Here is a 26,206-nt window from a genome sequence, read left to right as displayed (position 1 = left end):
AGCTGATTTTTAGCTTTCTATTTTCCAATATGCTAAACAAATTGAAATATGAAAAGCGTATTTCATATATTTTTCTTTTGATGACTATTTTTGTGTGATAAAATTAGAGATTTTGTGTGGATGTCGTTAGGCTTTGCAATTAATTAATAGATATAATAAAATAATACGTTTACTATAACTCACGTTTAAATAGTCATGGTCTTACCTATTTTGCCGAGCATGACTTTATAAGTTAACAGACCTCCCAACGGGTAAACTGTGCAAAGACTATGAAGGGTAAATTACGAACTGTTCAATCAGACAAACAGAAACTTTCAACACAAATATTTATTTTTTGTTTGTATGATATTTAAATTTTGTTCTAACTTAATTTTTAATAAATGCTGTCAAAACTATAATGTGACTTTTTCCAAATTGATTCTGGAATTAATTGATGAAATTGAAATATTCCATGTAAATTGAACGTAATTCTCTTCTATTGGCACTCTTTTTTAATCTTCAATAGTCTTTCGCTTAGATGTCGTAGCGTTTTTAAAAAGTGCTTAAAGGTGCTTATTTTCAATTTTAGTTATTTAAAAGCCCTTAAAGGTGCTTTTTTCATGGGGTGTTTTTAGAAAGTGCTTAATTTTCTCTTTTGGAAAATTTTTGGAGATTTTTTTCTTTACTATGTCGATTTTCGGTACGCAATCTGCAGAAGCGTGCTTTTCACATTGTTCTATTCAATGTTTTCACAATTCATTTCGGCGTACCGGCGGTCCATAGCGTATGAAAGCGCCCATCATTTTACATGTTTGATGAAATCCTTGTGAGTCCTTACCGTATGTTCGTCTACTGAGCTTTTTTACGGTGAGATTATTGGCCTTCTCTAAATAAGCAACTCGCTGCATCTTGCAAGATGTTCTCAATTTCAGACTTCATTTTCCCCCCTCTGATAGCGAATTGAAAAATCTCTCGATCATTTTATAAACATTATTGTAATCAAGAAAAGAGTTCTTTGTCCGAAACTAGTTATTTTCTCATGAACATCTAAAGTCTTTGAAAATTAGTTTGCATTTTGTTAATGTATATAGTGCTTATAAATTTTTTTTGAGCGCTTTAAAAGTACTTAAAAGGTGTTTATTTTTTGTTGAAAGATTTGGCTACGCACCCTGTTAATGAGCGAATATTGCTATGTAGAGAAACAGTTATTTAGATTATATAAAAAAAATAATAATAAAAGTAAATAAAATCCAAATTTGGTTTATTTAATTCATTAATGCCTGGGGAAATAGTCTCTCTCAAACTGATTTCCTCTGTGATGGAACTCAATGCTAATTATTATGATGCAGTCCTTTACTAAAATGGTCATAATCTCTATACTAGTGATATTCAAATTTTTAATTCCTATTCAGCAGATATTCTAGAAAAACTGACGCATGTAGGACTTCTCGAAACACCATTGACCAAAATAAACGAAAATGTCCAGAGTCACTGTATTAAAATACGTATTTGTTTCTGTTTGTCTTGTCTCAAATCTCAGAATCTATGTGAAATTTATTTTGTATTTAATAAAGTTTTCGTACCAAGGAAATGAATGATTTGCATTCTGTTATTGTAAATATACTGTGCTTCGTTTGATGACAATAATAATGATCAATTTTTTAAAAATAATTTGCTTTTTTTAAGTGTTATTTATTTATTTATATGATTTAAAACAGCGAACTTTGCAATACCCACAACTCTGAATTGATGTTCAAAGCACAAAATAAAAGCAAACAACTTAGAGGTTGGGCAGCTCCAAGAGCAGGGCACATCGACCAGAGGTCTATTGTACCCAATCCCTAAATCATGATTAGCAAGAAAGCCCTATAACTGAAATAAAATTCAGCAAACACCTTACAGGAACATCTTGCAGTTCCCAGGCCTTAATATAATGTTGCCCTAAATGCTCAAATCTTTAAGCAGAATAGACCTCACAATCACATAGTATATGTCGTGATGTCTCTTCTTCAAGGTGACAACCTCTGCAAAGAGGATTAGTTTCAATACCCATTACGTATAGTTGTCTCCTGAGGATGCAAGTCCAGTGAGATGATCAATGATCTTCCTCAAGCTGTTCCTGTTTAGCTTTAGAAGCTCTTTTTGACGTACACTGGAGCAGTTGCGCTTCTGCTCCTTGGCTTTACTCTGACTGTCTGTGTCGCGCCATAGCTCATGAGCAATTTTGCCACAGAGCTTGAATATAGATGCCCTGTAAGAGGTGGGAGAAATTCCCAAGGCTGGTTCAGGGCGCCAGAAAATTGTATTAGAGTCGGCTCATGCTGCTTCATCAGCTAACTCATTTCCAAGAATACCCATATGTCCAGGTACCCTGTTATGAGTAGATAGGTCACAAAGGACCGAGAAGCCTTCTCACACTAGCAAAGAGGTGAATTTACACCTTGACAGTAATAGGAGAGCAGCCTGACTGTCGGAACTAGAGACATATAATCACTAGGCATAATAAAAGAGGGAATATTCATCACTTGTGAAGCTCTATTGCTTTGGTTAGAAGAATGATCTCCCTTTATCAGCTCTATTGCTTTGTCAATACCAAGCATAGATGCTGGTGAGTCAGGGCGTACAGTTACGTCCGACCCAATGTCCAACTCTAGCTCTGAAAGATTGAGAGCTCCAATTGAACTTATCTTGAATTAGCCTTCCATAGTTTTTCCTCCTGTTGCATTTCCTTCAGGTGCGACAGGGAGGACACCCGAGGTTGTTGGAGCTTCTGCTACCTTTTTCTTATTAGGATCGTTTATAATCTGAAGACTCCACGATCCACTCCAGTGACGGCTCCATATTTGGACCTCACTATATCTTCCACGTCCTCAGGCTTAACCTCAAAGATCCATCCAGAGATGCCTGGCCCTGCAGCATTCTGTAGAACCCTCCATCTCATGAGACTTCAGCCCTGTGTTAAGTCTCTGAAGGCGTCTCAAGAAGGTGCCCTGATCAGAGAACTTCTGCCTGGTCTTAAAAGCCACCTTCATAGACTTAGGTAACTCATCACCGCCTAAAACTCTAAGCATGAGGTCACCCAAGGATTTCTAATTGAAGTGGTTTCTGATCCTCTCCACCATGTAATCACTACACTAAATGAACAACGCTCCTCTCAGTACGTTGTTACTGAAGATCTCAGGCATTCTTTCGCCAAAGGGAATGGCGTCAGTCAGCTCTAAGATCTTCCTGAGGATATTGTCAGAGTCTTTCTGAGAAAGTTTGTTCAAAGGAAAATCCTCCCTCACAATAGCAATCTTGGTCGACTTGATTGAGTGAGCGAAAGAAACTCCAGACAGGAGGTTCCCGGTTGGGTCCCCAGCTCCTGTTTGTCCATCCCCACTAGGAGGAACCACTTCCCTGGATTGGCTTCTTCTCCCAGTAACAAAATCTTTTCTGGGCTTCTTACCTCTTTGGTTTGGTACACTAGGTGAGGCCGTTGCGTCAGAAGGCCTAGGCTTCTTAGCTCCGCCACTCACTCCAGTGGTCCCCATTTTCCTTAACCTCCTTCTCTGGCTCTTGGATAGTCCAGTGGAACCAGACACACTGCCCCATGAGTGTCTCCGGAAACCAGAGACTCCTACAGAGGAAGGGCCTGTGCCTTTGGACACCTCACCAGCACTCAGAAGAGGCTGCAGAGCAGCGGTATTAGCACTGGGCTCCCCCGAGGGCTAACCATGTGCTACTGTAGTGGAGACTGTAATGAACTTTTCGAACAGGAACCTCTACCTAATTCCTGAACGCATCCCTTGTTCACCGGCGCAACGGAAGAGGCCGTATCACAAGCTCTGTTGACATTCATCATAATGTTTGCCTGCCATTTAGTTACCCAGCGAGGAGTATGCAGGGGGTACAATGTGGAGGCAGCAGGCATTTACCCCCCCCCCCCCAAAAAAAACCAACGATTTACAAACCTCTGATGTAATAATCGGATTTTCAAATGGTAGGACTAAGTCTTGATAGTTTACCTTAAATTTGCCGATTGATTAGAGCAAGTGATACGAATTCAGACATAAAAGAAACTTCCTTTCGCTGAATATACTTTTCTTGATGAACCTTTATCTTTTCTTAATACCTTTAAAAATGGAGGGTAGCTAAAATCTGAAGCATATGGTACAAATACGAAAGTTTCAGTTCTTTAGTATTAACTTCCATTTATATATGTTCCCTAACTCCGGAAATAATAAAAGGAAATCAAAAGGTATTTGCATACAATTATAAAATTTGTATATTCAAGGAAAAGAGTATTTATCTTTAATATCCATGTAAAAAATTATTTATCTTAATTATCTATTTTTATTATTTAATTCACTAATGGTTCAAAAAACATTTGAATTGAAAGGTACAAAATTTTTTGCACTAATTTTAGTCTACGTTATTTCAACTGACCAGATTCAAAATTTGAAGAGAATTGATCAAATAACTCATGAGAAATACAAATTCTGAAATAAGCTGCTTTAAAAATGACGTAAAATTAAAGTGTATATAACCTATTCAAATTTTCTGAACATAATTTTGTCAAAGAAAGCATAGATTCAGGAAGGTGACTAATCCTCCTTCAAATTTAATCAAATCAGAATTATTTTTTATATATATATATTATTTTAATAACAAAAAACACTTTTGTGTGAAAATGACATACCACACTGAATTCATTTCTTACAGAAACTAGAGCAAAAGTTGTGCTTTAAAAATTTTATTTTAAGTACTAATGTGTTTGCATCATGTAGGAAAAAAAATAATGAAAATTATTTTAATTCAAATTTAAAAAGTAAAAAATAAAATGAATTAGTACTTTTTTAAATCTAAATTTTAAAAAAAATAATAATTAAGGACTAGAAAGAGACTTTAAAAAATAATTAGGAATAGAATTCGATGAACGGATACCACTAGTTGCAGTATTTGCGAGAGATCAGGAGAGCCGTATTAATTTATCGGATGTTGAGAGCTATATTTAGTTCAACGAGTTTTTTTAGGCGTTTGTAGTGAGGGCTGTATTAAGTTCACGGTTGTATATGTGATCTCTCCTAAAATCTTAGCAGTCGAGTATGTGCTGGTTCTCATAGTATGCGAATGAGACTGAGAAGCAATAACGTAAGGAAGACGATGACGCAGTCACAAATTGCAAGTCAACTGTTCAATGTGTACCATTCATCGAAAAAGGCGTGATCACAGCTCGTCCGCAGGTCACCAATGTGGGTGGAGTTTTCAAAAATGCCAACCTTTAAATATCAAAAGGTATCTCAAGATTGAATCGAGTTAGCATGTCTTATATACTTGTGAATTGATGTTTTTAATAATCGTATCGGTAGCTATGCCGCAAACATAAATCACAATAATAAAACTCTCTGGAATATTAAACCAGTTCACACATCACTTCGAATGCATAACATAAGCGGAGGGATACACCGGAAGTTTTCAAAATTTCTTCCGGTCTTAAGAATCCTGTTATTGTTTATGTTCTGTCAACCATCTGGAAGAAGTTGAAACACGGATTGCTATTCGCGATCGCAACGCTCGAGTACGCCCTCTAGAGGGAGCCTGTAAATATCAGACATTAATTTATCACGTTTTCATTCAGTTCCATCAGAATCACTGGCAGAGTCGGTCACCATTTTCTTTGCACGAAACAGAACACGCCAAACATATGCAGAAAATCAGTTCACACATCACTTCATATGCATAACATAAGCGGGGGGAAACACCGGAAGTTTTCCAAGTTTCTTCTGGTCTTAAGAAGCTTTTTATTGTTTACGCTCTGTCAATCATCTGGAAGCAGTTGAAACATCGATTGCTATATATAGATGATGATGTGATGTATACAGCACACCTCAGCTATTCTTACTGACTGTTGTTGTTGTTGTTACTTTACGTCGCACTAGAGCTGCACAATGGGCTATTGGCGACGGTCTGGGAAACATCCCGGAGGATGATCCGAAGACATGCCATCACAATTTTGATCCTCTGCGGAAGGGATGGCACCCCCGCTTCGGAAGCCCGACGACCTGCGCGCGAAGTCGAGCACTTTACGGTAGCAAAGTTTAACGAGGACCAATACCGCACACCCTCGGTCCCTACGCAGACTGATCCAAGTGGTCACCCACCCGCACACTGACCGTAGTCAGTGATGCTTGACTTCGGTGATCTGCTGGGAACCGTGTCTTAACGATCAGTCCACTGCGGGACCTTACTGACTGTGACTTTTTCGAATGCGAATGAGAACCAGATTGGTGAAATATACTTTTCTGTAAAAAAAATCGCTGATCAGATTTTCGTTCGCGTGTGATTTTTTCGCCAGCATAAAAATCGCATTCAATGCGAATGACCTTTAAACGAAAATTGAAATTTCGTCCCGCAGTGGACTGATCGTTAAAACACGGTTCCCAGCAGATCACCGAAATCAAGCATCTCTGGCTGCGGTCAGTGTAGGAGGGTGATCACTTAGATCCGTCTGCTTAGAGACCGAGGGTGTGCGGTATTGGTCCTCGTTAAACTGTTCCACAGTAAAGTGCTCAATTTCACGTGCAGGTCGTCGGGCTACCGAAACGGGGGAGCCATCCCCTCCGCAGAGGATCAAAATTGTGATGGTATGTCTTCGGATCATCGTCAGGGATGTTTCCCAGACAGTCGCCAATAGCCCATTGTGCAGCTCTAGTGCAACGTAAATGAACTACAACAACAAATTCTACTTGTAGCAATGAAGAAACTTCAGAAGGACCATTCTCACTTTCTGTGGAATGAGAACCTGAATGCTGCGGAAACTAATAAAAAGATGGGAAGGAGTACCTTTCCAATTAGATCAATTCCGTAAATCATGATATGCTTATTGAATCAATGCCTGGGCTATTACAATTAGTTGAACCAGACTGATGACTCTTTATCCGCTGAAAATATTTATCTAATCAGGTTCCCATTCGTGTGCGATTTTTCGCATTCAGTGAAAATAGCCTTGAGACTCCGCTCACACATATTGCAGAAAATTTTTACTTGCTTTTTCCGTGTAAAAGAAGAAAAGAACAGAAATAGGCAGAATAAAGTTCCTTACTTCATCATGAAAACATAACAGAAACGGATTTGAAATGGCGACTTCTAAAGGAGCAAATACATATAATCGATTGAATTGGGAGGAAGCTGTAAGTATTAATAAGATTTCTGTATTTATTTAAAGTATAGAATTTAAATTTCAATATGATTACTTTTATTTTAGGATTTCCCCGTTCTCTGCCAAACATGTCTTGGTGATAATCCCTACATTCGTATGGTAAGAAATATTTTTTTAAGATCTTACTCATTTGCACGAAATATTTTTAACAGACAAATAACCATATTTTTATAGTGATATGTACTTTTATAACTAACATTAATGGTTCTTAACTTTCTCATTTCGTGAGATCTCGTCTTCGTGACAGATTTAGTTATTTATTTTTAAATATAGGTGAAGTAAACTTGTAACATATTGTGTTCATCCAGCAATAAGTATTGAAAGGAATACCCCTCCCCAATTTCTTACAGGGACCTATGAAAGTAAAATTTAATACCTAGGTAAACTTGTGGCTTGACGATCTTAATGGTTTAATTAGAGCTTAATTTTCTAGGGAGATTTCCGTATTACGAATTGTGACGACTCTCATGGCTCTATTTTTTAGAGCTTCTCTATTGAAAGGAATATCCCCCTCCTTCTTGTAGAGACCTATGAATTTAATATTTAGGTAGACTTGTGGCTTGTTCATAGGGTGTATTCATTGACGAACTTAATGGTTTAATTAGAGCTTATTTTCCTTGGGAGATTTCCTTTTCACGAATTTCTTATGTTCCTAAATTTATTAATTTACCACTAAAAATCTATTTATTGGTTAGAGATTATCCCCGTGGCAGAATCGTGGCGACATTGTCGCAGAACGTTGCAGAGTTCTTGCAGAAAGATTTTTCTTTTGTGATGTAAAAAGATTTTTTTTTCTGCAGAAATTTTCGAAAGATTTTATTTTTCGTCAGCATTATATTCAAAAGGTGCCTTTTTAGCTCATCCGAGTGAAAAAAGTGTTTTCTATTCATTTGAGAACAATGATAAATAAAGATTGATGAAGTAAAAATTTTGGTTTTCTTTTCTGCAAGAAATTTCAGATTAGTTTTTTTTTAATGTGGTTATTACTATTGATTTCCACCTAGTTTTAAAATCCGATATTTTTAATATGATATTATTTATTACAACAACTGAATCTGGAAATGAAAACATGCATTTAGTAACCCTTTTTTGAAGAGTCCAATTTACTGCTACGGATTTCACGATTTTTAAAAAAAACTTTTTAATTAGATAATGATTTTTCGAAACGCGAAAAAGAAAATAATTAGTGTGCTTTCCCCCTACAAAATGCGAGAATATAGCCCATAATATTAGAATAAAAAATATTGCATATTTAATTAAAGAATTATTTTATTTGATCTATCCCTTCCTTCCTCACTGGCTCGACAGACCAGGATGGGCCTTGGCCTTCTCCAGTAGTTTTTTCCAAGCTGTCCTTCTTTTGGCAATGGACTTCCAATTCTTTATTTTTAATATAGATAAATCTTTCTCCAGGGTATCTAGCCATCTGAGATTTGGCCTGCCCCTTCTACGTGTTCCTGTCGGCCGGGCATCAAAAATCTTTTTCACAATACGGTCTTCTTCCATTCTTACTAAGTGGCCTGCCCATTTTATCTTTTGGACCTTAATGAATTTTATGATGTCTGGTTCATTATATGATCGATAGAGTTCTAAATTTGATCTTCTTAACCACTGACCGTTTTTATTAATTCCTCCAAAAATGCACCGTAATATCTTTCTCTCAAATATGCTCAGCATTTCTTCATCTGCACGAGTCAATGTCCATGTTTCACAAGCATATGTTAAAACTGACCTAATGAGGCCTTTAAATAATAACAGCTTTGTTTTTCTCTTGATTACATTTGATCTTAAAAACTTGCAAAAATTGGAGTGGAAAAAGAGTTCAGGCCAGTGATTGGAGGGTATAGTCTTCATGATATTTCAAATGACAACGGAAAAAGACTCATAGATTTTGCTACAGATCATAATATGGTCATACCAAGTACAATGTTCCAACATAAAAGAATTCATAAAATGACTTGGAAATCTCCTAATGGAAATACTTACAACCAGATTGACCATATTTTAATTGATTCAAGACACAAATCGGATATACTGGACGTAAGATCTTATCGTGGGGCAAACATAGATTCCGATCATTTTCTAGTTCTGGCAGAGGTTAGAGCCAGAATATCAAATATTCGTAAAGCTCGCGGAGAACGTCTGAAAAAATATGATGGTGAACAGCTAAAAAAAGAGACTACAAGAAAAAAGTTCCAGGAACAAATTGAAAGGAGGCTTGAAGTGACTGATGATTCTTCAGAAAGGGATGATGTTAACAGGGAATGGAATGTTATTAAGAGAGCTCTTATCGAAACAGGAGACCAGGTTGTGGAAAAGATCGAGAGAACCGGAAGAAAGGACTGGTTTGACAATGATTGTTTTATGGCAACTTATAAAAAGAATGAGGCTTATAAAAGAATGATAAGTTCAAAGCATTCAAGAAATGCTGAAAATGCTTATAAAGAAGCGAGAAGAGAAGAAGATCCATAAAGAAAAAAAGAGATTATTTTTCGAAGATCTTTTTGAAAATGTTGAACATTTAAGGGGATCAAGGGAAAGCAGAGCTTTCTTTCGAGAAATAAACTTGGGTCGCAAGGAATTCAAGCCAAGAACAAACTCTTGCAGAAGCAGGGAAGGAACGATCTTAAGCGATAGAGAAGAGGTGCTGAACAGATGGAATGAACACTTTGACCATCTGTTGAATGGTGATGAGGAAGAAGACGAGATAGCAATAGACAATTTACAGATGCATAACCAAGAAATGGTTACACCTCCAACGTTGGAAGAGGTCATCATGGGAATTGACAAATTAAAAAACAATAAAGCTCCTGGCCCTGACACCATACCATCTGAATTATTTGATCTATGAAGTTTATTTAAATTTTTTTTTTTTGAAGTTTATGCTTTTGTTACTTTAATTTAGTAACATGTATATTTGTTATTTTTAAAAGTATCTTGCAGAAAGATATTAGTATTAGAGAGGTATGTTGCAGAAAGCCCCAAAAAATTCTGCCACAGGGAAGATTATTATGTTAGTGAATTTCGTGAACTCTTAAAGTGTTAACTGAGTAATTTCAGCATACCTTGTTTTTCTCTCATGTAAATTATTTCTATTATAGTTTTTTTTTAAATAGTATAACATTTGGGTCGTATCCAATTTTTTAAATATTTAGAAATTGAAAACTGAAACATAAAATTTTTATTACATTAATAACTTATTTTTAAGCAATTGATATATTAAATTGATCACCATTGAGCTATTTATGCTTAATTTTATTTTTAAGTGATTTAAAAATAAATATTTTTAAGTAATTAAAATTTTTTTTATAATTTTATTTTCAAATGAGTTAAAAATGTAATTGAATATTATTTTTTAATAATTTAAAATATGTCCTTAATTTTATTTTTAAGAAATTTAAATTGAGTTGTAAGTAATTTAAATATTGAATATAATTTGTAAATGTAATATTTATGTTTTTTTGATAAATAATTCGAAACGTACTAACACAAGAGCACATTTAAAAGGAAAAGATTACATAGCTTAAATAAATAACTGAAAAAGATGATACCATAATAAACGAAACTTGTCATGTCAAGATCGCGTGGTATATGATGCGAGTCTACGCCAGAATCTCTTGACACATGACTCTTGTTTAATGAAGCTCAGCTCCATCTATGTTGACAATTTTTTTCTTTAGATGGGCATCCTGAATCACCTGGGTTGACTTGTGTCTTGGAAGGTATAAAGAAAAACTTGACTTTTTCTTTATCATGAATACACATTTAAATGCAACTGATATCATTATTTAGGTTAAAAACAAACAGTAAAATACAGCTTTTTCATCTCAATTTTAAACTTTCAAAATATGTAAAAAGATATAGGGCAATATTCGAAATTTTATTGCTACTTTTTAAAGCATGTAACCACTTTTCAAATTATTAAAAGAACTAACTAAATAATATACGGCATTTCTTTTGCAACATTTCTCAAAATGTGGGAAACCTTACAAAGTTCGTTTCGGAAAATGAAAGTTTTCCTGAAACATGCATGAAATAAAGAAATATTCAATAATGATTTCTCTAATTTTAATCATAATTCTGTATTTGTTTAAAAGGAAAAAAGTCCATAGAGTGCATTTTTGAGGTAAAAATAGTGGTGAATGGATGCTAAATGTCAGCTAATCTTTTTATTGCTACTTGATATATTTAGTGGCTGGTGGCTTCAGCTAGTATTACCTTATATAAGGTGACCATCTCAGATTTTTTTTGCAAGAATTAGGGTTCGTATGACTACTTTAAGTACTTAAATATTTCCCCACAAATCGTACAAAAAGTTTTTTCTGTTGTCGTTGTTTCAGCTGTTTAAACTTTGACTTAAAATCTGTTTTTTTTTTTCCCTTGAAAAAAGCTTTAAAAGATAATGCTTAAAAATGGTGACCGTGTGAAAACCCTTTGTTATATATTTGTTTAATTTCTTTTTAGATAATTAATGAAATTTTTACTTAGCATAATTTCAGTAAATTTTATTCTTAGACCAAAAAACACTGCCAAGTTATAATATTTGTCTTAAATGTTATGACTTTTTAATGTATTTCTAGACTAAAGAAAAGTTTGGAAAGGAGTGCAAAATATGTTCTCGTCCTTTTACGGTGTTTCGATGGTGCCCTGGTTCTAGAATGAGATTTAAAAAGACTGAAGTTTGTCAAACATGTAGCAAGCAAAAGAATGTTTGTCAAACATGCTTGTTAGATTTAGAATTTGGTAAGTTTATTTAGTAAATTATATTTTATTTATCATGAAAATAGCCTTGGTATTTTATTTTTTCTCTTGCAACATTTTTTTAAAGAACTTTTTATTGTTTTTTTTTGAGGGGGGTTTCCTGGTTCATGCTGTTATTTATTTAAAGAGCATTAGAGTATTTTAGTCTAGTTAGAGGCATAAGCTGTCTATTGTCCTCATATTAAAAAGGAAATAGGTTTCACTATTATTTAAACCATGTTCACTAAGAACATAAAAGGAAAGGTTTTAATTGCTTTACGAACTGTTTATGCTGAACAGTTATTAGTGCTAGAGGTTTATTCCATGTAAGCGTAACTTGCAGCCAAAAATGCTTGCGTTTACTATCATGAAGAGCTAAAAGTGATAAAAACTTATTAGAATGGAATCTAAAAAGCATTGGCATTTTAAAATAAGAGTGCTGCTGAGATAATATAAGAAATTAGTGTCGATAAGAAAATTCACCAAGAAACAGAAACAAATAGCTTAATTTATTGGTTTGATAAAACATCTAAATGATTGATTTTATTCTTCATTGAGATTTAAAAGTATACAGAGTTTATATTTGTGGGAATATTCTTGTTTCATTATTTTTGTGATATGATATAAAAATTGGGACATTTTTTGACAGCTAGGAAATGAAAATGCTTCAAAATTGAATTAAATATTCCTTATCTATTTTAATGTTAGCCAAATAACTATTTCTACATTCTATTTTCTTAAGAAAAAAAAATGGAATTATGTTATGAAATGGATCTGTCCATTTTACTTTTAAATAATGTCCATGTCTGTAAAAAATTTTAAGTGTATGGGTTTTTCAGGAAACCAAAAAATAAAAATATTTTGCGTAATTTCTTTTAATTGAATAATATAATATTTAAGCAATGCTTATTTTTTTATAGCATTTCTTTTATCCTTTTCAATAGTTTTTTTCTTTCATATGTTACCAGCATAAATATTAATTTATTTAAAAAAAGAAAACATTATGCTACATGAGTTATATGATTTGTTTTTGCTGTTAATTAAAATATTTTATTAAGTTAAATATTTTTAGTATTGAGAAAGTGTCATAAAATATATATAATTATTTTTTATATACTATGGTAATTTATATTCATAAATTACATAATTTTATATTAAAGTAAGTAATGTAACTTTTTACTTAAGTAAAAATTTTATTTATGAGTTTCTCATCACAAAATAAGAAGTTTTCATGGTATTAAAACTAATTTTTTAACTTTTCAACTATTTTTTTAACTCATTTATTTAGTGAATCTGGTTTTTCCAGATTTGCACTGATATATTTTTTTGTTCTCTATCAAGGTTTGCCTGTACAAGTACGAGATTATGCTTTAAATTTAAAAGATGAGATTCCCAAGTCTGAAGTCAATAGAGAATATTATTCTCAAAATATGGAACGTGAGGTATATTTATTTTTACTTACTCCTATATAAAAAGCTTTAAAATTTATTGAATAATATTGTATATATTTCTATGATGGTATAATGTTTTGTTAAAATTCTCCTTATCCTATATTTACTAGCTCAACTAATCAAAATAAGGAAATTTTTCTTTGCATTATTTTTTATTAATCATGGCCAACTCATAGTGAAAATTTACCTCAATTAAGTGAATTTCTTTGATGCTTTTACCCTTTACATAACTATTTTTATTTCTATTATTGTTGATTTTAGAATAATCTGGTTTAGGAACACGTTTCAAAAACGTTAACATAAACAACATGTAGTAATGATTTCAGGCAGCTTCTAAGATATAAATTCATTGAAAATGTTTTCACATGCCATCGTTTTCTTTTTTTACTTGAGATTACTCTGACATAATGAAACAATAAATAAATGAATAACTTAATAACAATAATTATAGAAAATGTGCATTAAACTCCTAGAATTGTGATGACTTGAAGCAGGTAGATAACATTTAAACATGCAACTTCAAACTTTATTAATAACTGCTATAATTTGCTAATACTATTTTGCACATAATTATTAGAGTGTTTGTAACAAACTCGTATGTGCATATGTGAACTGTAAACTTGTTTTTTCGTTACAAAGCTATATCTCTGCTGATAGATTTTAAATGACTGAAAAAACAGAATTGTCTGGAAAAGTTTAATTTGTCAGCTTGTGTCAAGATTTTTCTGTATTTTTTCAGTTATATTCTAGGTATTCTGGAAAGTTTGCCATAGTCATTAAAATTAAAAGTATCGTTTACAAAAACAAAAATTATGAAGACCACGGCACCGGGAGAACCAGGAAAATACAGGGAATCAAAAAAATCATATAAAAACCAGGAATTTTATTTATATTTTTATTTCTTTGAAATACAGTAGAGAACCATTTATCCTGTATCCAGAAAACCGGGGAAAATTTTGCTCGGTTCTCCCACCATTTTAAACTAGAGCAATTATGAAAAAGAGGGGAAATTGAACTCATCTTTAAGTTGAGTAGAGAAAATTTGAGAATTTTTTTCCCAATTCATCCAGTGAAATGTCATTTCTTCTGTGACCTTGAAGATCTTCGGATCGAGAGGAGGCAGGGAAGAGATGAATGTTTTACTTTCTCCTTTAGGCTGTCAATCAAACTCAAAGGAGTGGCATGCTGATTTCTTTTTCTCTTTGATTTGCGAGGGGGTGGGGAAAATGCATCACGCATGCATATCAGTGAACAGAAGATGAAAGAAAAAAATATTTATTTATTTGACATCGGTTAACAAATCAATTAATAAAAATAAAATATTTTTCTTTTGAATAAATTCTGATTCTTTAGAAGTGTGGAATCATTTGCAAACTTTTCTTGATGTGGAATCACATCTGCTTTCGTTAAAGATCGTGTTTTTATAAATAAAAAAACTAAAAGGAGAATTGTTTATTAATTTAAACATACGATCATTTTATGAAGCAGATTGAAGTCTTGTTTTTCTGATTCCACTACGATTGATTTTTTTTCTTTTCACGATAAATTTAGCATTCAGTAAATTAATTCATTATAAAATTTATAATTTTTTTTTCAGTTTCCAAATATAAACGCCAATCTGTTACCATATTTTATTGCAAATGTTGTTGAATTGTTACTGCTCCTTGTTTTTTTCCCCAGTGATTTAAACTAAGGGATTATTGTTATTTTAAGAACAATCTGTAAACATCTTGGTTACGTGTTACTCCTTATATACTAAATATATATACAGGAAATTTATTTTCCGGTTTTGAGTGGCAACCCAGAAATGTCGCTTTTAATTTTAAACATGAAGTTTTTTTGTTATGCTATTGTAATTTTTTTTTAGTTTTCTAATTGTCAGTAGAAATTATGTATGCTACTTTTCTTTTAATTATTCTACAGATTATATATATATTTCTAGATTGCTAATGCTGATGGAAGTCAGCCTTTTGGAGCTCTTGGTAAAGCTCCGACTCCTGGTGATCTTCTTATGAAATTAGCTAGAACCACTCCATACTACAAGAGAAATCGACCCCACATATGTAGCTTTTGGGTCAAAGGGGAGTGTAAACGTGGTGAAGAGTGTCCTTACAGGTAAGAGTGTTTTGTTTGTTTTTTAATCTGAATAATTAAATTTTTAAATAAAATTCACTGCTTAAATTGTAATGGTTTGTACATTTTTTAACTTTATTTAATTTTATTAATATCTTAGAAACTTATTTCTCTGTCTTAATTGTTTTCATTTAAATTACTGATTATCCTAATTATTTAAACTTTTATTCGTTTTAAATTTTTCTGAAATAAATATTTTTTATGCTGATCTTAAATTTTTTTAGCAGAACATTTTGTTGCATTGACTGCCTGAGTATCTCGTTTTCGTAATTTTTACTCTCTCTATCTCTCTTTGTTTTGTAATGCTTCATATTTATTATTTGACCAATAAATTGATACACAATCTCAAGAACCTAGGCAGCTAAAGTGTCTGGACAGTGCAGTTTTTGAAAATGTGGGATATTAGTTTTATTATTTTAACAAGATGGAGCAAGAGGGTTAAAAGCCAAAAATTAAATGTAAAATATTTATCATACTCTTTTTTTTTTTTCAAATTTCTCCCTGGTTTTTAAAATCTTGGTATTTTATTACAAATCATTATTTTGACAAATATTTTTTTTTATTCGCTTGATTTGTGATGTTGCAATTATAAGTACTCAATCGTATTTTTAAAAACAAAAAATTTTCCACCTGAGTATTTACAATATTTTTTCTTACGTTTTGAAGAATGTATAACATAAAGATAAGGGATTTCAGTCTATCACCCATGAACAAAAATCTATGTGTGATTTACAAATTTTAGCTAATTAAAGAAACTGTATGTGATTTTACAAATTTAGTAGATTATGAAACATATTTTGTCCTCCTGCAATTTCTATTACCTGTGTGTATTTAAAAGGAAAGGGGAAGAGTTATTATTATTAAATTATGTTATTTTACTAAAGCTTTTTATTATATTAAATAAGGCTTTAATTGCGATGAATAAGTTTATGCCTGCCTATTTTAAAATAAAATCTATGTTTCTAACTTACCTGAATTTTAAAAAGATTTAAAAATTGTTTTATGAAATGAAATATTTATGTTAGAATTTTCTTCTAATTTCAAATTGGTTTTGACTCAACTATTAATGATTTTTTGCGAACTGTTGCTTACAATTTGATACTTACATTAGAATGAATCAAGCTTAACAGCCAGCATAATAGCAATGTGCTTTGTTTAACTGCACTTAGTTCATTTAATTTGTATGAATTTTGTTAAGTTAGAAATATGTGCTTCATATCTAAAATTGTATAATGCAAGGCATTACACGAATTATTACAGATGGTTCGAAATTATATTCGCAAAACAAATGGATTTAAATGTTACAAAAAAAATCCATGATTTTGTTAATAATCTTTAATTATTATTATTTATTAATTATTTAATTGTAAATTTATATTAATTTTAATTTATTTCTATCAACAATAATCAGAAAAAAATGTTATTTTATAATGTTAATGATTATAAAAACAAAACTGTGATCAAAATGTGATAATCGATCAAATACTCAATTTGTGTTATTTTATGAATAAAAAAATGGAATATATAATAAAGTTATGAATTTTACTTCATAAATATCCTATATAGTAACTAAAATAACAATTTAATAGTAAAATTTGATTATTTACAATGTTAACATTCATTTTAGTAGAATGGGTAGACTCGACCCATACAAGAAATTTGTCAGCAGTTCTATAAAAATATACAGTAACAGCGTAACTGTTAATATTTTCTAAAATCGATTTCACAGCTTTAAAGAGGGATAAATAGCGATTCCAAAACACCTATTAAAAGCCTTTTTTCTTTAATATTTACAAAAGTTTGACCACTTGAAAGTTGACAAACTAAAAAAATGGGTAGACTCACCCCGGTTTACGGTAGCTGTTTTCATCTCTTTTTCAAAATTGCGTAAGGCGAATTTTTCTCCAAAATTTGGGAGATTCCCATATTTTAAAATTGATTAATAGATTGCGCGAACTCCTCGCGTTAATTATTTTTTATTGCGAGAAAAAAAGAAAATATGCGAGATTCTCGCGCTGTAGTGAAAACACTGATCATATATTGTTTTGTCACAGACATAATCCTATAATTAATAGGGGTATTAGCTATGAAAGTCTAATCACTGGTCCATGGGATAGATAACTCTTAAAGATGTTAATTGTCCAGATATATTTTCACGGGTTTGTGTGTCTCAATTGGACTTTTTTAAAAAAGAAGTTAATAAAGTGAATTTTAATGTTAAAAAAAAAATTATAGTACAGAGAATGTGTAATCTCACAATGTTGATTTGTGACAAAAACATAGTCCAAAACATAAAATCAAGAAAGTAAATTAATGAATAATAGCATACTATCTTCCTTTTTTGATTGCTGACATGATGACTACTAATAACTATTTTATGTTTGTTTGAACCAATTTTTAATGATCTTAAATCAATGGATCGCTATTAATTTTGAACTTTTTGTGTAATTTTTTTTTCTGAGATCATCTCTTATTTTTATAAATTGTTGCTATTGTGAAATTTTTGTTTTATATTTTAGAGAACTGATTTTTTTATATACTAATTTTAGGCATGAAAAACCTACAGACCCAGACGATCCATTAGCCGATCAAAACATTAAAGATAGATATTATGGTGCAAATGATCCTGTCGCAGATAAACTACTAAGACGAGCATCAGCTATGCCAAAACTTGAAACACCTGAAGATAAGACAATAACTACTTTGTATGTTGGAAATCTTGGAGAAAAGATTACTGAGAAGGAATTAAAGTATGCTTTTATGAGATTTTAATAAATGTTCTTTATGAGATTTTAATGATATTGGGAGAAAAATGTCTTGTGTTAAATATTCAATGATGTGAATCTATAATATATCCTGAGCAATACCAGTATGCACACTTTACTTTTTTTGTGAAAATACATATTTTTTGTTGTATGGGTGATATTTAATTTAAACATATTTATCAAACAAGATAATAGATAATCAATATCAATAAAAATAATTTTGATACTATCATTCATATCTTATTGAATTGTTTGAATAAATTATTTTTATTCAATTATTTGATATAACATTAATTATATTTATATCAATTATTTTCTTACTATACATATTCAATTATTTGAATCATTCAACATTATAAGTCTATAACATGCACTTGAGAATATCAATGTGCACTTTTTAATTTTTCTTGTGAATGTACATATTCTCAGTTGTATGAGCAAAACTTAATCGAAACATATTTATCGAACAAGATAATAGTTTGTCAATGTTGGTGAAAAATAATATTGATAATACCAATCATTATCTTATTAAATTATTTGAAAAATTAATTATATTTATATCAATTATTTTATTACTATACTCATTCCATTGAATTATTCAACATTTTAAATCTATAAGATATACTTTAAATATACCAATATGCATTCGTTACTTTTTCTTGTGAATGTATATATTCTTAGTTGTATGAGGAGAACTTAATTGAAACATATTTATTTAACAAGATAACAGTTTGTCAGTGTTGATAAAAAGTAATATTGGTACTATCATTCATTATCTTATTCAATTATTTAAATTAGTTATTTTTTTGTTTTTAAATAATAATAAAAAATTCCCAATATTATTTATGATGTATTTCAGTATAAGTCTAATTCTTAAATCTAAGATGCAAAACCTTTTCTAGTTTTATTTGTAATTACAATCCAACACCTAATCTGCATAGCATCTATTTTTAAATTAAAAATGAAAAATAAACATTCTTAATTACACAGGAACAGAGGTCTGTTCAGACCAAATTTACTACCGTTTAGCAGTGCCTTCACAAATTCAACTTTAGGAAAACGGTAGTTTCACAGAGTACTTTTTCTTAAAATATTATTTTTGTATCCCGTAAGAAACGATAAATCCTTATTTTTGTGTTGATTTTTTAAAAATAATTTTTAATTTTCACAAATTATGTCTAAATTTTCGCAAAGTAGGTACCTCTCAGAAAACCTAGACAGACGATGAATCACAATAAAATTATGGTGTTTAGAAATTATTAAAACATATAGTATAATTAAACTCTTGTATATTAATTATACTGATAGAGAATGAAATTTCTTGACAATTTTGATGAAAAGTATTCAAAATAATTGCTCTTAATAATAAGTTAATTGTAATGTTTAACACTGCACTTTTATACAAGTTCTTCACGATGAGATATTGAAAAAATATTTTTTATTTTTCAACCAAATTTAGCAATCTATGTAAAATGGCTTACATGATTTCCAAATTTAAATCACAATCCATACATTGATCACTCTTTTATGTTATTTTTTTTAATATTTTATGTAAATGTTATCAATCTCTATTTAATCTCTATTTTTCAGCTATAAAATTATATTATCTCTATTTTTCAGCTATAAAATTGATTTTCTACTTTTTTATTCTGTTTATAGGGACCATTTCTACCAATATGGAGAAATACGCTCCATAACTTTATTGACTAAGCAACAGTGTGCATTCATCCAATTTACGACAAGGCAAGCTGCAGAACTTGCTGCCGAAAAAGCTTTTAATAAGTTGATTCTAAGTGGACGTAGACTGACCATCAAATGGGGCAGATCGCAAGCTAAAATTAGCACTAATACTTCTAAGGATACTGAAATGAAGAACTTGGAACCAGTTCCTGGATTGCCAGAAGGTATGTTCAGAATTTATAAAGCTAATTTATTTTAAATATTAAAAATATAATTGTGTTGTAAAAAGCGATTAAAAAATTTTTGAAGACACTATACATTTTTGATCCTCAAAATTTGTTTCTTCAAAAAAGAAAAAAACGTTAATAACAATATACTTGGAGTTAATTTGTAATAAACTGGAAGAGTCTATTCAAGAATAGGATAACTTGGAGCTTGCTTCTGAGGAAGGCAGTGGCCCACCCTGGGCTGACGCGCCATTGAAGAAGAAGTTAATTTTTAAAAGGTTATGTAACTTTTTGAACTCCATTCAGAATAGTCTTCACATGAAACTAAAATTTTGTTTTTGCGTTCATAAAACTTTGAAATTATTATATGATATTAAGAGTTGAGTAATTGATAATAATTTTTCTTTTACCAATTTTTACTTATTATAAACTAAATGTTTTAGGACCATAGGACATCAAAAATTTGCATTTGAAAACAGTTGCACTTTTTGGTATTTCAGTGTTTTAGCTGATAGTTCCTTTCTTTCTGTATTTTATTCCTGTAATATTCTGTTTAAATAACAAGAAGGACAATATCTATCTTATATTTTAACCCCTTAACTTGTGCCCTCAAATTAATTTGAGCGCAGTAAACAGACCAAACTGTGCACATTCGAGATAATTCGAGCGGCGTTGTATTTTATGCTGCTATAATTTTTCACACTCGAGTATAATCGAGAATTGAAAATAACAATGTGAAAGCTAAGAAAAAAATCGTTTTATTGATATTTATCATTTATATAGGATTGTAAGCTATAACACTTATTTATTTAAGAATAAAATATAGCCTTTTTCCATGGAACAAAAGCTCAGTATATCAAAATTGTCCACCAAAAAAAAAGTTGAACCAGAAACGGAATCAATTTTTTTACATTAAAAAAAGTGCTTTTTTTTTGTCCGTTTTTTTTTCTCCAGAAATTCTGTGCTTTAAGGGGTTAAAGTTTATGGACTTCTCGACATGAATGGTGTGTGTCAACAAGCACGGAAGAGCCTAGCTGTTATATTAAAACATTTTACTCTGAGATTCAGCCATTATTTTACAATCAGTCAAATCTCAATTGAAAAATTTTCCAAATGGGAGAAAAAATATTAAGAATTTAAGGGTTCATAAAAAATAAGAAATTTTTTTTATTGAATTTAAATTTTCTTCTTTCATTGGATCATTTTGCACAGTTCATAAAACTGTGAGTTGTTTATCAAAATGTCTTGCTATTGAAGTTTTTAAAATGAAAATTGTATTTTGCAGTTTATTTCATTAATATCCTTTCTCTCTCATTCATTTATTATTATTATTGTAATTTTATACATGGTATGGAATTTTGTAACAATTTATTTATGTATTTTAATGGCATCTAGAGAACAACCCTATTCATGGGCACGAAAACAACAACATTTAAAAAATTTTATGAGTGTAATTTTTTGTTTTGTTATTTATTTAGTTATTGAAAGTACTGAGTTTATGGAATAGGAGGCTCTGATATTTAAAATAAAATGGTAAACAAAATATGTATAGGTGCTAAAGTAATTATGTCAGTAAAAATAATTTTACAAATATTTAGAATAGATATTATATATATTTGGTATATATGAATAAGTCAAAGTTTTTCAAAATGCAAAATTTTTTAATGCAGATTGATATTTATTTATTTTTAATGTGGCTTTGATTGTTTTAAGACTTGAATTTTAAATATTTTAAAATCTTAAAGTTTTTTTTCTTCTTTATTATGAATTGAAGTGGTATAGTGTCAATATTAATAATTGCTTGAAATTAAGTTGTTGTTTCTGATTTAATTTTGAATTATAAAATTTTTAGTTAATATTTGAATTTAACGGAAATGTTTTTCTTGTCCCATTAGCTTTGCCTGCTCCTCCTGAAGAATTGGCTAACAACTACTTCAATTTGCCAGCAACACCCTCCATATTGCCTCCTGCTCCTCCTCTACCACCTCCAGGAAATGCAATGCCGCCATATCCACCTCCTCTCGCCATGATGCAAGGACCACCACCATTAGGTAAACAGGGTCTACCATTGTATTCTTAAAGAAATCACCTTTTTTAAAGGCATTGCATTTTACAAAAAAAGTTCTTTAACACATTCGCTGCCGGTCACATGTGGATGACATTATAGTTATTACCCCTCTGTAGAAGAAGGTTTTTTCCAGAAGCCGATTTACTTTTTATAACAAATATATTGAAAAATTGTGATAAAGCATAATTATGTTCGTCATACTGATTTCTAAGTAATATGCAGGCGTTTCCTGATAGAATATTTTGACCCTGCGCTAGGTCGTGATAGGCACTACAGGTAAAATTATTTCCTAAATGCCACATTACGTGCTAGCGCGTGATGCATAAACATCAAACAAAATAATGAAGATGAGTTTCAAAATGCATTATTTTTGTATGATACTTTATTACTATCAAATATTTAATACGAATGAAATATTATAAGCTGGCATGCAGCCTCTTGCACGATTCGTTCTTCATCGTCATTATCAGAATACAAAATACCATAGGCATTAGTGGAAGGAACAAACTCCTCGTCACTGTTATAACTAAAATCACTCGGGTACTTACCCGATAGTTCAGCCAACAAATTTGGTATTTCTTCATCCGTTAGAGCCTTCTTATTTTGAAATTTTCTTTTTTTCGGGCACTATGGCCCTGCATTATCATCTATATAACTCGTATCACAAGATGCTTTTTTTAGTAAAAAATACAATATTAATTTCAAAACTATGATTATATAAGTGTAGTTTATAATCATCTCTCCATGCCAATTCCTGCAGGAATACCCTGCATGCAATGCCAAATGAACAGGAGAATGAATAATCAGTGAAATATTTTCCCGCGGCGTGACTGGCTACTGAGACATCATACCACGCGCTGGCTCCTTAGTGTTGACGTCATATCACACACTGGTGTGTGATCGGCAGCGAAAGTGTTAAAGATCTACTTTATTTAAGTTTTTTTTATGTTTAATATTTAATTAAAAACAACTGAATGTAAATAATATTATTGCTGTGAAAAGTCACATATTTCAAAAACAGTTTGTAGCAGTAACTGCCAAACAAACAATCTATAAAACCGCATGAATTTACATGAAAACAAAAAATCAACACAATAAAAAGTGATTTTTCAAATAAGAAAGTCAAAATTCATTAATCATACTAATATGACATTTAAAATATCTTCTTTTTTTTACCATCAAAAAGAAATTGCTGGAAAAAAAAACCATAGATAATTGTTATAGCTGCCAAAGATGTTGATGTCAGACAGAGGGATTGATTATCACCATTGCTTTTTATTATGGCACTTGAATATATAATTCGCCACCAGGATTTGGGAAACTCCATTATTTCTAAGAAAATTCACCTTCGTGCCTTTTCTGATGATATTTTAATTTTGAGTAGAAGTTGGTCTGCTTTAATTTCATTACTAATCATCTTATAAAAGCAGCAAACAAAGTTGTGATGTTTTGCTTATTTTATGAGGATTGCAGGATTATATCCATTAGCTGTTTATCCATTCATCCTACTTTATAACAACACTTTTATTGCAAATAATGCATCACGCAAATTGCGGAAGTGACGGAATGGTCTACTGCTATCAATCAGACCCCATACAATCGCTGGTGTTCTTACATCATATCATGCCCAATGTCATTACACATCACCGAACGCCATCTGCTGGTAAATAATAATTTTTCTTCTACTATTCATACACTACAGGAGTAGACTTTAAATTTATGGCCTAAACAAAATCTACCACTACTTCATCACCACTTGTGGTAGATAGCTATAAATTTGAAAGAGTTTCCAGTTATACCTACCTTGATTCAATTATTAATGATACTAACAATCTATTCAAAGAAATTAAATCCCGGGTACAAAAAGGAAGTAAATGTTTTTACTTATATCAATACTTATTCAAGAAATACTTATTCAACTTCTTATTAAGGAGATCAAGCTAAAGATCTATAAATCAGTTATCTAGACCGATAGTTATGTATGGCAGTGGACTGTAAGAAATAAAGACGAATCAAGTCTTCGAAAGGAAAAATATTAGAAGAATTTTCAAATACATTAAAATAAATAATGCTTCAATATTTAGAAATAATAGTGAACTTAACCGTTTAATCAGACCAAAAAACATAATTCAATTTATTAAAGTAAAACGTTTGGCATGCTTGGGGCACATTGAAAGATTAAATGATAATAGAAATTTAAGAAAACTTAATGTAGAAAACTTTCATCTTTAAATCAAGAGGAAGACTGGAAAAGAGATGGTTGGTCGATACAGTAGTGCTGTATAAGTAAGTTAGCTGCCAAGACAAATTTTTGATAAACCATGTGGTTTTATAATAGCATTGCGAGAAAATAAATGTTTATTTATTTATCTGTATTGGAATGTATAACTAAAATTAAGTAGCGTGTAACTCAGAAGTCATTTTTATCTAACAGAGTTGGCACACATTTAAACTCCACCATGAATGATCTCTGCAACGAAAAATTGCCTATGAGATTAAAAATTTGGTGTTTTCTAATAAAATTAAACATCAGAATACTATTTATAATTTATTTGTTGCATTCAAACTGGACTAATAATAAATTTCTTTTTAGGTTTAGGCTTTTCATTGCCACCTCCTCCACCCCCTATGCATTTCATGAGACAACGAAGTGTTTCAATACGCCCCCCTCCTGTTGCTATGCCCCCTGGTTTACGGCCTCCTGGTTCTTATCCGCCACCCCCTCCGCAACCTCCATCTTCTGAACCAGCAGCATCAACAAGCTCTGAGGACTCTTCAACACAAGCAAAACCTGCAATTCATTATCCATCACAAGATCCTCAAAGAATGGGATCTTCTGGCGCTGCTACTAAATCTTAAATGCATTCTTCTCAATTTGTACAAAAAATGTAAGATATTTGATCTTTGTACTGATTTGTCAGAAATCTGAAAGGAAGTAACAAGTATATATAAAACTAAAAGTAAACATATATAACAACACTGGCAATGGATAAATTATACAAACTATTAGGGCAGTTGGTATATTGCTAAAATAATTTTTTTTTTTAAATTTTTTGTTAAAAAAAATCAGAATCTGTTTGAAAGTTTCCAATTTTCACTCAATTGCAAAAAGAAGCTGATTATATCAAATATTACCAACTCTTCACTGGAAAATTTTTGACATATTATTACATATTGACTTAGCTTAAAACATTATTTTAATAAGTTTCAATGTTGTTGTTTTTTTTTTTCTTTCCAAAACATGTTGATAAGAAACTCCTCATATATTTAAACGTAGTTTTATCTCATTACATAAAACTTGCTACCCGATTTTGTATAATATTGTTTTAAATAGCATTTCAAAGAAAGATATCTCAGAATGAATATTTTCTCAATATTGAGGTATAGAAAACTAACACTAATTTATCAATTTGTATCGTACCAACTACAAGAATCTGGCAATTTTAATGTTAATTATAAGTTTATAAATTGTATTTAGTGTTTGTTTTAGATTTTTGAGTTTTGATACTCTAGTATATAATGTTAAAACAATTTTAATGATTACTTTTATGTATGGGTTTTCTTTTTTCCATAAAATTATATCTTTTTTTTAAACTTTAATTACTAAAATGAAACAGTCTTTTATTTTTATTGTCAGGAAAAATAGCTTCAGACATAAACTGTCACTTTATTTTTATATGTTTAAAAATTTATTTTTTTTAGTTGTGACATTTAATAAAGGGAGCGTTCTGTGTGAATGAAATTTGTTTTTATTCTGTCCTTATATTGATTTTTTGTCTTACTACAACATTGATTTTATAGTTGATGAGTTTATTTATTTAAATAAATGAAATGTGGGAAAAGAAGCATACTCTGAATTATTTTAGTTTTTTAAATTTCTTTTACCAAAATTTCCTGCCAAAATGCTGTAATTTTTTTTAAATAAAAGTAATTAAAGTGCATTTGTACAAATTGTGCTAATA

At 30.9% G+C, this 26,206-nt stretch overlaps 1 protein-coding gene across 2 annotated transcripts in view; it reads left to right on the top strand.

Moving 5' to 3' along the window:
- LOC107445309 (pre-mRNA-splicing factor RBM22) overlaps positions 1 to 25,981 on the top strand; it is a 37,968-nt gene extending 11,987 nt beyond the window's left edge. The window contains exons 1-9 of one of the 2 annotated variants that reach the window (XM_016059673.4): positions 6,884 to 7,151; positions 7,226 to 7,279; positions 11,761 to 11,923; positions 13,262 to 13,362; positions 15,314 to 15,486; positions 18,054 to 18,254; positions 19,929 to 20,173; positions 22,072 to 22,227; positions 24,838 to 25,981. In XM_016059673.4, the coding sequence (XP_015915159.1) occupies positions 7,098 to 7,151; positions 7,226 to 7,279; positions 11,761 to 11,923; positions 13,262 to 13,362; positions 15,314 to 15,486; positions 18,054 to 18,254; positions 19,929 to 20,173; positions 22,072 to 22,227; positions 24,838 to 25,103 (1,413 nt within the window). In that variant the 5' untranslated portion in view covers positions 6,884 to 7,097 and the 3' untranslated portion in view covers positions 25,104 to 25,981. Of the gene's footprint in view, positions 1 to 6,883; positions 7,152 to 7,225; positions 7,280 to 11,760; positions 11,924 to 13,261; positions 13,363 to 15,313; positions 15,487 to 18,053; positions 18,255 to 19,928; positions 20,174 to 22,071; positions 22,228 to 24,837 lie in introns of those variants that run through there. The other variant, XM_087168100.1, reaches the window with a different exon arrangement.
- Positions 25,982 to 26,206: the final 225 nt, after the last annotated feature.

This window comes from Parasteatoda tepidariorum, chromosome 7 (genome assembly GCF_982258835.1).
Source record: "Parasteatoda tepidariorum strain Cologne lab strain chromosome 7, Ptep-v5.0, whole genome shotgun sequence".
In the NCBI taxonomy this organism is placed as follows: domain Eukaryota; kingdom Metazoa; phylum Arthropoda; class Arachnida; order Araneae; family Theridiidae; genus Parasteatoda; species Parasteatoda tepidariorum.
This window is presented reverse-complemented; position numbering and strand designations above follow the sequence as displayed.